The sequence below is a fragment of the Cucurbita moschata genome, unplaced genomic scaffold (genome assembly GCF_002738365.1).
Source record: "Cucurbita moschata cultivar Rifu unplaced genomic scaffold, Cmos_1.0 Cmo_Scf00007, whole genome shotgun sequence".
NCBI classification, from domain to species: domain Eukaryota; kingdom Viridiplantae; phylum Streptophyta; class Magnoliopsida; order Cucurbitales; family Cucurbitaceae; genus Cucurbita; species Cucurbita moschata.
The window spans coordinates 4,460,201-4,471,577 of NW_019268523.1; the positions used below are offsets into that span (position 1 = coordinate 4,460,201).

An 11,377-nucleotide genomic window follows, 5' to 3' on the forward strand; every position below is an offset into this window, starting at 1 on the left:
AAAAAAAAAAAAAAAAAAAAAAAAAAAAAAAAAAAAAAAAAAAAAAACTTCAAAAATACATTAATTTTTTTTTAATTTCCATTTAACTTTAAATTTTTTTTAAAAATGAAAAAGTACATTTACCCTTAGTATTAAAATTTTCAAAAATAAAATTAAAATATTTGTAAATAATTTACTAAATGTTAAGGGCATAAGAATTTTTTAGATTTTTTTTTAATAAAGGTAAAAATTTTATGGATATTTTTTTTAAAATAATACTAATGTAAATAAATTTTGAACTTTTTTAAAAAGTTGAAAGGTATGGGTGAAATTTGAAAGTTTAGGATATTTTTGATATAAAATATTAATAGTTCCTAAGTATCTTTTATATATATATATATATATTTTTAATTTAGAGGTATTATTAAAACTCTAAAAAGATTAAAGGTATTTTTAAACCAATTATAAAATTTGTAAGTATCTTTATTAATTATAAAAAAAAAATAAAACAAAGAGGATAAAATTGAAAGATTTATATTTATCTTCTAATAATTGAGAAAGTAATGAAACCAATGCAATAAGTAGAAAAATGGTAGTTAATGTTGACAAAAAAATAAAAAATAAAATAAAATAATGGCCTGCCTCCAACAAATTATAGCTCTTGAATGGTCTCTTCACTCTGTTAATAACACAGTTAAATTCATTAATGCAGTTAGATGAACGCTAGTTAATGCATTTGATTTGATACCCAACGGAGAAGCTTATTGTGAGAATCCCACCTCTTGAAAAGGAGAACGAAACGCCTTTTATGAGGGTGAGAAAACCTTTTCCTAATAGACGTGTTTTAAAACCTTGAAAAGAAATTCGAAAGGAAAAGCTTCCAGAGAACAAGATCTGTTAGCGGTGAGCTTGAGTTGCTGCACCTCATTCGAACCAGAAGGGAAGAAAAAGAAAAAGAAAAGAAAAGAGATAATAGAGTGTGAAAAGGAGTTAAGATTTTGCATTGGGTTCTTGACCAAACAAACCCCCTCCCGGCTCCCTCCATTAAAGATCTTACACAGCTCTTCTTTCAAGAACCCATTACTTAAACAAATAGGAAGAAATCCCAAATGAGAGTTGGCAATGTCAGTTGCTAGCTCAACACACAGGAATAATTATAAGCTTAAACTAATTAATGATGTATTAAAGTTGATCATAAAGAATTATGAATGAAGAAAAAGCTTTGTTAGAGAAGGGTTTGCTTTGCCTCCTTTTGCCTTTAATTATTTTTGCCGAGTAGAAGTGGCGGTGGTTAATCATCAAGGACACTCGTTTTCATGTAAGCCTGGGTATAAATGCACCAACCCCTTTCATCTTTGTTTTTCCCTTTCCCCCTTCTCTCTTCTTCTTCTTCTTCATCATTTTCTCTCTCCTCCCATTACAAGGTTAGGCTCTGCATTTCGTCTGAGTTTCTGGGTGTGGCAGTGTTTTTGCGGAGGAGACTGCCAACAGAGGGGAAAATGAAGGTGGGGGCTCTAAATTCAACCTCTGATTTCGTCTAAAAGTATGTGGAAAGTGGAATAGAATCAGGAAATGGAAATGGGTATGTGTTTCTCTGCCATTTTTTACTCTGTTTCGACCTTGTTTTCCTCTTTCTCTGACTAGGGTTTTCAACTTACTGTACCTACTCACTGTTCTTTCTGTTCTTTGTGCTGATTTTGAATTACCCTTTCATGGGTTTATACTTGAACTGGGTCGTTCTGTTCTGAATGGATTCTTTTGGGGTCTGGGAATTGGATGATTTTGAAATCTTCTTTGACTTTCTCTGCAGATGCTTGATTCTTATTGGGACGAACATGAGGGAAAGTGAGTGAGGGCCCTTGTTTGTTGTGATAAGATGAACGGGAAGGATGAATTTGAAGATGAGAGTAGGAGGAGTGATCCTATGAGTATCACCTCCGGCTGGCAATTTGCTGGTGCTGTTAGCAATGAGGATCTAAGTGTTTCTTCTTGTCCTTCAACTTCAATGTCTAACTTATTTACTCCAACCCTTTTGAACTCGGGATTCTGCAGCAGTTTTAATGAACAAAACAGCATAGTTACTCGAGAAGGTCTGGATTCTTTGAGATCTAATGGTGTGGATTGGAACCAACAAAATCCATGGATGAAAGGAGTTTTCTCAGGAAATGTTCATGGATTTCCTGCTAATTTATCTCAACTTCCAGCTGATTCAGCGTTCATAGAACGTGCAGCAAGGTTCTCCTGCTTCAACAGCGGAGTTTTCAGGGCTTCGCCGCCTGTGGGTCCTTTCGATATTGCAAACTCCATCGGCATTCATTCTAGACAAGAAGTTATGTCCAGAAATGTAGCCTCCAAGGATGGTTCTTTGCCCATGGAGCTTGAGGCTAAAGAAAAGAGTCCACCTAAGAATGAGAAAGAAAGTGAAATGTCTCAAGCCAGAGGTAAAGAATCCGATGAGGCCGGGTTCAGTGGCGGTCATGGTGAGCGATGCGTGTTGGAAGGTACTATCACAGAACCATCTATGGATGAACTATGCTTAAGGAAAAGGAAAAGGGATGAACAGGTAAACTATTATACTGCCTTTTCTATCATGTAATGTTCTTTGTGATGTTCATAGACTTGAATGCTTGATTTGGTTAGAATATAGAACTTGGACAAGTTAAAGAAGCTCCCCAACAAGTTAACGAAACTGCCAAGAATGGCGCATCGAATCAGCAGAAGGGAACACAAAACCCGAGTTCTACTACGAATAAGCCTGCTGAAAAGCAAGGGAAACAAGATTCTCAGCCGACGGATGCTCCCAAAGAAGAGTATATTCATGTTCGAGCTCGAAGAGGACAGGCAACAAACAGCCATAGTCTTGCTGAAAGGGTTAGGATTTGCAGTTCACTTTTGTTCTTAGTTAACTAAAACCAAGTTTGGAAAGGGATTTTGTGGAAGTGATGAACTGTGTGTGTCTTATAACAGGTAAGAAGAGAGAAGATAAGTGAAAGAATGAGACTCCTTCAGGACCTCGTGCCCGGGTGCAGTAAGGTTTGTGAGTCTAACTCGTGAACCATTCATTTCGTGTACTTGTCGCTAAGCTACTACTGGGTTCTCTCAGGTCACTGGCAAAGCTGTAATGCTTGATGAAATCATTAACTATGTACAGTCGTTGCAACGACAAGTCGAGGTAACAAAAGAACTAAAACACCGATAGGTCCTTTACGAACCGCCCAGCCCAACATAAGAGATTCTGTCCCATTGATTCTTACAGTATATCTTAACCTGTCTTATGCAGTTTTTGTCAATGAAACTTGCAACAGTTAATCCCAGGCTGGATTTCAACATCGAAGAGCTCCTCACAAATGAAGTAAGCAAACTACTGGAAATCTAATGCTGTATGAAACAGTTTGTGCTTTCTTGATTCAGGGTCATAATCAATTCATTCTTTCCCTTTCTCCGCACAGATCATTCAATCAAAGGCTGGTCCATCCTTACTTAATTTTCCTCCTGATATGCCTATGCCTTACCTCCCGCAACATCCGTCTCATCTAGGACTTATTCCACCTTGTCTTCCAAACATGGCGAGCTCTCCGGACCTGCTACGAAGAACGTTAAATTCCCAGCTAACTTCACTCGTTGGTGGATTCAAGGAGCCAGTTCAGGTTTTCTTCAAGCATCCTGAGCTAAACTATCTTGCTTGCACTGCAATTACTTTACACCGTGCAATAATCTTTAATTACTTTTCTTGCTGCATTTTTGGACATGATCTGTTTGGCCTGATGTATAATAATTCACCTCGGCTTGGAATAATCTCTAAAAAATGCTTGCACACACCATATTTTGAGTTAGTTGTGGGTAAACATTATGGTTTTATGTGCTTAATTCAGATCAACTTGCCCATAAAAACTCGTCGATTGGACTGAACGTTTTTGTTCTTCCTGTACTCACTCTGTGATATGACATGAATATAGCTTTTGCAGATACCGAATGGGTGGGAGAACGAACTCCACAATGCTGTTCCAATGAGCTTTGATGTCGCTGCGCCTACCAGTGGCCAAGATGTAGACGGTACTATTTGTTCAAGTTTACCCATGTGACCAGGATGTTGATGGTTCCTTTTGTTCAAGTATACCCATAGGCTCTTTTCCCTTGCAACAATTGATAAATCTAAATGTTAAAAGCTAATCCTTAAGTTGGCTACATCTTACCTTCTCAGGCTCCACTCCACAATGCAACACCAGAGCACAACTCTAAGTTTGCTTTTGAGCTCTTAGCCTCTACATTCAAAGTTGTATAGAGAATAATGCTACTATCGTTTCTGCCGAGTCCGATGACGAATTTCGCTGATGAGCCTGTAAACATGGAGAAGAATTGAGTAATCGAACTGAAGTCTGGGCATGAAGAGATATGTAGGCACATTTTGCATGCATTTCAATGCAAGAGTTTAGAATAATACAAGGCAAAGATTTTCTGCACAAAAAACAGACAACATTGTAATGAATCAGAAAAAGAGGCTGCTGCTTCAAGACGATTGAGACAGAAATGAAATCAGAAGAATTATATATGAACTAACCTGCGCCTGATTTTCCACTTCCTCATTATTGAAGATCTTGTAAAATCTTTCTTATGTATATTTTAGTTCTTCTCCTCTTTTTCTTCCTGTTCTCAATCCATTTTGGATCTGTCTTACAATTCTCAAGCAAGACATCTTTGATATCAATGGACATGTTAAGGCTGATACAAAGGAAACTGTAAGAATTTCATTGCAATATTATCAAGAATTGTGGTCATTATTCATGTTTAGTCTAGCCATACATTCCCCTACATATTAATGAATCAAAACTTTGACCATTTAACTGAATGCCCGCCATACAACCTATTTCTTTCGTCTACAGGACTGTTAAAAAGCTTTAAAATCTACCCAAGGTTAACTCCATACTAATTCTGCCATGGATCATCCTCTGTCCTCACTTCCGAGGGTTCGATCACTTGCACTTCTGGTGCTTCAGTGCTGTCGGCCTCGGCAGCATCTTCGGCAATGGCATTGTCTTCTAATCGACCCCATCTTCCTCCAACAGCCATTGCTATCATCTCATATATCTTGCTTCCCAACTCGGCTGGGCTATCAGGCTGCATCCAGACAAGCAGTGAGTATAGTAAGAAATCAATCAAAATCATTTAACTCTTGAAAATATTCAATCATCTAATTGAATTTTCCCTTACAGAGAATCCACTGGATATCAATGCTGTCTCGTATAAAAGATCAACGGCTCTCCTAGCATCACTGCTATCCGGTGAATTTTTGCAAGCCGCCTATAAAGCAGGAGTACGAGTTAATATACTTCTAAAGAGTCACTTATGAACTAATGTTCTATTATCTTTACAATACAAATAAAATCCACTCAAGATATCAATTATATGAGTCCCCATCACACAAGCACGCAAGCAGTTTCCAGACGTTGACAACCTTAGCAGTATGTGTAGCAATCTTTGACAAAAAGAAATTGGCTTGATCTTAGGGGGAGAAAAAAAGATTATATCCCCGATGTTCTATCCTGACCAAATCGAAATAAATGGATATCCGCTATAGCTTAGACTAACAAGTACCTTTTCCCACTCAAAATGTAGGGATGGTTTAGAAGTCTTACATTTAGATCCTTGACAATCGGATGGTCAGGATTAATCTCCAAAATTCTCCTTCCCCTCATGAACTCCAAACTTGAAGAATCCCCTAGAGCCTGTGCCTTCATCAACCTGGAGGGAAAATGTTGATAAAACATTGTTACAAACGAAAACCTACAGAAATTTTGTTTCAAGTGAAAAATTAAGGCGTTTACATGGTTGGAGAATGTTTACTTATGATCAAAATAGTTGAAAGCTAAATCTAAAAGAACTATTGATGTACTCGTTCATTACAGTTTCATCAGCAACAGAAAAGATGCAATCCATCCGTTCACATCTAGATTAGTATTGTTGAGCATTTCATGTCCAAAACTAACCTTTCCATATTTGCAGACCATCCAAACTTGCCAGAAACTAGGACACATGGAGAAGAGCTTAAGCGCTTTGAGACTTGGACTTTTGCAACCTTGTCACCTAGTTGTTGCTTAATCCAGTCACAGAGAAGGTTGTAATCTTGCTTAGTTTCTCGTTCTTCAACTTCATCCTCATCGCCTGGAACAAGAACACAATTATTAGTTACATGCAGAACTAACCTCCTGTTTTTCACAAAAATAAAATAAAATTCTCTGTAGGTAACGCTAATTTCAAAACCAAAGAAAGGGAGAGGAAGGAACAAAGAACAAACCCAGCTCTAAATCTTCCTTGCTAATATCAACAAATTTCTTCTCCTTGTATGTCTGTATGTTCTGGATAGCAACTTCATCCACAGGTTCAATCAAGTAAAGAACCTAATCGAATAAAATAAACCCACATTAGATGTAGAATGTCTGGTCAAAGACAAACAACTTTCATTATCGCTGTAATCCATTAAACCAAGAAGAAAGATGGGAAGTGGGCAAGAGAACACCCCAAGTCAGCCCAGCAGTTGTACAAGAGTACCTTCCAACCAGCATTCGTTAAAACGGTATAATGGTATGAATATTTTACCTCAATGTCTTTTTGAACCAACTTCTCCAAGAATGGAGCACTCTTGGCACTCTTTAAGCTGTCAGTCGCCAAGTAGTAAATTGCCTTCTGATTATCCCCCATGTTCTCTACATAATCATCCAAGCTCTTCAGGACCTCCTCGCTTTTGGAGGTGTAAAAACGCAATAATGGTGTTATGCGCTTGTGATTTCCAGTATCCTCAATACAACCCAATTTTAAGAACCTGCCAAAATTCTCCCAGAATTTTTTGTAATCCTGAAATTGAGATTTTCTTTTAGAAGTTTACACAGTACTAAAAAATGAAATATAAATCACATTTGGCTTTATAGCCACAAACCTCTTTATTTTCACTTTCAGAGATGTCTTGAATCATGTCAAATGTTTTTCTAACAAGTCTCTTCCTCATAATTCTCACCTGGAAAAAATTTGATAGGAGCAGAATCATCAAGGCAACGGAAATAAGATGTTATGTTTATACCTATGGAACCAGTAATAACATTGAAATGCAAAACAAAAATGTTGAAACATATTAATCTTGGGGTTTCAGGCTTGTAGGAATGAATAGAAAACCAGAGAGCATGTATGAGAATATATCATTGTGCATGTTTACTGCTGCATTGGAAACAGCTGAAACCAAAAGTAATATAGCCCTTCATGAAACTAACATTTATGTTCCAAAAACTTACAATTCGGCTTTCTTGAAGAATTTCTCGAGAAACGTTCAAGGGGAGATCATCAGAATCTACCACACCTTTCACAAAGCTCAAATATCGTGGAAACTGCAAAGGACATGTAGATTTAGTTCCACCATTCATAGAAACTCAAGTAAAAATATAACTACGCTGCCTGAGAGTCTATAAAATATTTATACTCACCAGCTCACCGTCAAAATCATCAGAGATGAAGACACGCTTGACATACAAACGGATATTCTTTGTTTTAGAGCTTACAACATCCTCATTATTCAAAGGTCCCATTCCAGGAATATATAGAACACTCCTGAACTCCACTTCGCCCTGCAGATTTAGAAATGAAATCAGTACCCCTTGATGAAAGAAAAATTAGATTAATTAAACCAAAGGACTCTCTATACCTCAGTGGTGAAGTGAGTATATGCAAGTGGGTCTAGAAACTCATTAAATGTCTTCTTATAGAATTCATTGTACTCGTCCTTGTCAACTTCTTTTGAATTCCGCATCTGCACAAGCAAATTAACAGAATAAGGGAGTACGAAGATACACAATTGCTGCAAAATATTTAACCGAGTATAGAAACAAAATCATTTCTTTACAAGTTCAGTGTGGACATATGATGCAGATGTCACTTTAACTCACCCATATTGGCTTTGTTTCATTAGCCAATTCCCAGTCCCAATACTTCTCAGTTGTTGTCTTCTTTTTCTTCTCACCCTGAAAAAGAAAACCCTTTAAATACTTCGATATTGGAGAATGATGCAAATTTCCAAACTAAGATTTACAAGTGGGTTACATCTGGTTTTGGTTCTTCTCCTTCTTTCGGTTCTTCTTCTTCTTCCACCTGCCCAAGAACTCTATTCAATATCAATAGTAATAAACATCATGATAATTAAAAAACGATACACAAGCCGACTCCTCCTAAATCATAACTACATCAAGAAAGTGATAGACAAGAATAGAGCTCAAAGAATACCTCGAGATAAATAAATATCAGACATTACAAAATCATTTTGGATAAAACTTTTAAGTAGAAATCTGAAAGGTTAACTCATTTCAAAAAGAAACACACAACCAATTTTCCTTGTATATCAATAATCAGAGTATGATATACCCAAACCCATTAAGAAGAGAAAGAACTAGAGCCATTTACATAGCTTGTTTATACAAACCACGTGTAAATGCATAGAATTCATACCTCAACGGTTCTTGATTTCTCTTGCCATGTGTAGATGGGGAAGGAAACGAACTGTGAGTAATTCTTGACCAAACCTTGAATTCTAGACGGATCAGAGAATTCATACTTGTCGTCTTCCTGCAATTTGAGAACAAGATAATAAAATGTGGATATGGTTATTTAATGGCATCACTTCCCACTAAAATAATGCAAATCATGGTGCCAAATCTACTATCTACAATACAATAAAAATAAATATTAAAAAACAACAACACCACCACCAAATATTACTTTCTTCTCCTTAACTCTGTAAATACAGCAATCAGCACATTGAAAAAAACCCGAGTTTCTTAGCAGTCCCTAAAAGGCATGAGAAGAGTTCCCAGATGTTGTGTGATAGAAGAGATGAAGATTCCATACCCTTAAGTAGAGGGTAATCTGTGTTCCCCGCTGTAGGAGCTTTTCAGGATCAGTTTCTTCCCTAATAACATATGAACTACTATCCGCTACTGCTTCCCAAACATATTGTTTATCTGATTTTGGGCTCTTAGTGGATACAACAACCTGATTACATATGATCGCCGAAATGCAGAAGTGAGTCAAAATGTTGAATCTTAGCAGGAAAGAACTTTGATCAAGCTTCAATTAGGAGAACAGTTATTATGTCAAGGCAAAATGTAACTCTACCTTTTCAGCAACCAGAAAGGCTGAATAGAACCCAACACCAAATTGGCCGATCAAGCTGTTATCTGCTCCGGCGTCCTTATTTTCCTTATATGTCCAAACATTTAAATTCACATGTACTCAGTATAAAACGCCTGAATGAAGTTAAGATGAGTAGAATATCATACTGAAACGAGTATAAATGGGGGGAGGAAAAACCTTAAGAGCTTTCAAGAATCTTGAAGTGCCACTCTGAGCAATAGTTCCAAGACAGTCAATGAGCTCTTCTTTAGTCATTCCAATGCCAGTATCTCTAAAAACACAAAAATTCCAATTGTAATATAACTAAGTTCACTCAGAAATGGAAAGTAAAACTGTAGTAGAACTAAGAAAATTTCCATACGTTATGGTGATAGTACCACTGTCTGCATCAGGTTTGATACGTATTTCAAGGTCACCAGCATCTCCAAGCAGAGTAGGCTCGGTCACGCTCAAGAATCTTAGCTTGTCTAAAGCATCACTCGCATTACTAGAGAACAATTAAAAGAATGTTTGAACAATATTCAGCGGAATCCACTACAATGCATGAACATTTTCTTGCTTCCTTAAAAGATAATACTACATAAAATCTAATCTGAAAATTTCAATGAAATTATTAAGAATTATAATAACATGATAAAATTTCCGGGAAGGAAACAAGATAAAACCGGACAGTCAGAAACATATCAATGGAATTACAGAATCAGTACAAAATGAACAACATTACCTCACTAGCTCTCGAAGAAACACTTCCTTGTGGCTATAAAGGCTGTGAACAATCAAATCCAGGAGGCGACTAACCTGCACTCATTATATATGTTCCAGCCATCAGTTGGCAACAACCCCATGATTAAACATGCTATAGACATGACTAAGACACCACAAAAACCAGAGACATGTTTGGGAATTGATGTTTCAAGAAATACCAAATCCAGAAACTCAAAAACCATAACAAGCTTTCGTATTCTGTAAATTTTTTGGTTGTCACCCTCATCCACCTAATGACTTTACAGAAAACGAAATCAAGGAGAAATCCTAATCCTTTAACAACTTAGTAAAAAATCTCATTTCATCTACAGAAAACTTTCTCCATCCAAAAGAATCTTAATTATCAAATAGGATGAACATTTCCCTTCCCATGGCTCTCTCTGGATTCAAAATAAATCGACATCATCAACAAACACGGAAAATTCAAAGACCCACCTCGGCTTGGTACTCAAACTTCTCACCAAGAGTCTCAGTAGCTTCTTTCTCAGCGACGGCCGCTTCGCACCTGACCGAAATCCGGTTTCTCTTCTTCTCAATCTTCCACTTCAACCCATCACAAGAAAAGCCATTTCTGAGCCCATTTTGGTGCAGAAAAGCACTTGTGAAGCTCGAGCGCGTAGCACTGCTTGGCAGAGGGTGAGAATAAGATGAAGGGAGTGAAGAGAGAGCAAAAGTGGATAAAGTTCTAGTGAAGATTGGAGCCATGAAGCGCTGTGAAAAGATAAGAGTGTTGCAGAGAAGGAGCAGTTCCAGTGGGAGAAACTGGTGTAATTGAACCCTTGAGCCAGGGTTTAAGGGGGTGGGCGTAGAAGCTTCTAGAAAGAGCTGAACCATTACGGGAATTAAAATAAATAAAATAAAATAATTATTACAAATATGGAAAATTAATTTCTGTTTGTTGGATGTAACGACGTCTTCTCAACTAGTTGGAAGTTTAATATGAAAAAGGAAATGTTCAATTTCTTAAATTTTAAATTTGATATAAAAAAAAACTTTCAAAATTACAAATTTAATTTTTAAAATTTTAAATTTCTTAAAATTTATAAATTTATTTAAAGTTTAATAGACATTAAATCTAATTTTATATACAATAATTTTTAAAATTTATGAATTTTCGAGGACTAATTAGACCGTGATTAAATGAGAAGTTCATCTCTTCTAAATTCATGGACCAAATAGATTTAAATCTCAAGCTCGTGTACTAAGCTTGTAATTTAACCTCTTTTGCCTACGTAAAATTATAAGTTTAGTGGTTAGTTTTAAGCTAAATTTAATTGATTTCATCTATATTTTCAAAAAAAAAAAAAAAAAACCGTCACATATGGACCGAAAATTTAGTGGTTAATTTTAAACTAAATTTAATTGATTTCATCTACATTTACAAAAATCACATGTCAACGAAAAATGGGTAAATCCTGGATTCTCTTCCTCAATCAAAATGTTGAGAAATTTCTCCATATTTTGG

The 11,377-nt window shown here is 36.3% G+C and overlaps 2 protein-coding genes across 6 annotated transcripts; one reads left to right on the forward strand and one right to left on the reverse strand.

Moving 5' to 3' along the window:
- Positions 1-1,320: 1,320 nt before the first annotated feature.
- On the forward strand, positions 1,321-4,708 carry LOC111445044 (transcription factor bHLH49-like). Of its 5 annotated transcripts, none has more exons than XM_023083239.1 (9): positions 1,321-1,561; positions 1,790-2,542; positions 2,620-2,850; positions 2,947-3,012; positions 3,083-3,151; positions 3,260-3,331; positions 3,429-3,626; positions 3,936-4,075; positions 4,158-4,708. In XM_023083239.1, the coding sequence occupies exons 2-8, from the start codon at positions 1,856-1,858 to the stop codon at positions 4,059-4,061; spliced, it is 1,449 nt and encodes a 482-aa protein (XP_022939007.1). In that variant the 5' UTR covers positions 1,321-1,561; positions 1,790-1,855; the 3' UTR covers positions 4,062-4,075; positions 4,158-4,708. The 5 variants fall into 5 exon arrangements, with proteins under 5 accessions (XP_022939007.1, XP_022939006.1, XP_022939002.1 ...); XM_023083238.1 differs by having other exon boundaries at positions 4,181-4,708; XM_023083234.1 differs by having other exon boundaries at positions 3,936-4,032; positions 4,181-4,708.
- Positions 4,703-10,678, reverse strand: LOC111445043 (heat shock protein 90-5, chloroplastic-like). Its single transcript, XM_023083233.1, has 19 exons — positions 10,348-10,678; positions 9,872-9,945; positions 9,509-9,634; positions 9,325-9,418; positions 9,130-9,213; positions 8,863-9,006; positions 8,464-8,580; positions 8,062-8,109; positions 7,908-7,982; positions 7,667-7,771; positions 7,449-7,589; positions 7,260-7,352; positions 6,911-6,988; positions 6,574-6,828; positions 6,272-6,374; positions 5,964-6,138; positions 5,613-5,718; positions 5,188-5,277; positions 4,703-5,094 (listed from the first exon to the last, which is right to left on the reverse strand). Exons 1-19 carry the CDS (start codon positions 10,615-10,617, stop codon positions 4,903-4,905), a joined length of 2,370 nt encoding a protein of 789 aa, XP_022939001.1. The 5' UTR covers positions 10,618-10,678; the 3' UTR covers positions 4,703-4,902.
- Between the last annotated feature and the right edge of the window lie 699 nt (positions 10,679-11,377).

Excerpts from the sequence above, each read along its gene's own strand:
- LOC111445044 (XM_023083234.1), top strand. The coding sequence starts at position 1,856 with ATGAACGGGAAGGATGAATTTGAAGATGAGAGTAGGAGGAGTGATCCT. Across the intron at positions 3,332-3,428 it reads AAGAGCTCCTCACAAATGAA|ATCATTCAATCAAAGGCTGG; the intron begins GTAAGCAAACTA and ends TTCTCCGCACAG. Across the intron at positions 4,033-4,180 it reads CAGTGGCCAAGATGTAGACG|GCTCCACTCCACAATGCAAC; the intron begins GTACTATTTGTT and ends TTACCTTCTCAG.
- LOC111445043 (XM_023083233.1), bottom strand. The coding sequence starts at position 10,617 with ATGGCTCCAATCTTCACTAGAACTTTATCCACTTTTGCTCTCTCTTCA. Across the intron at positions 9,419-9,508 it reads AGTGGTACTATCACCATAAC|AGATACTGGCATTGGAATGA; the intron begins GTATGGAAATTT and ends TTGTGTTTTTAG. Across the intron at positions 5,095-5,187 it reads TGATATCCAGTGGATTCTCT|CCTGATAGCCCAGCCGAGTT; the intron begins GTAAGGGAAAAT and ends GTCTGGATGCAG.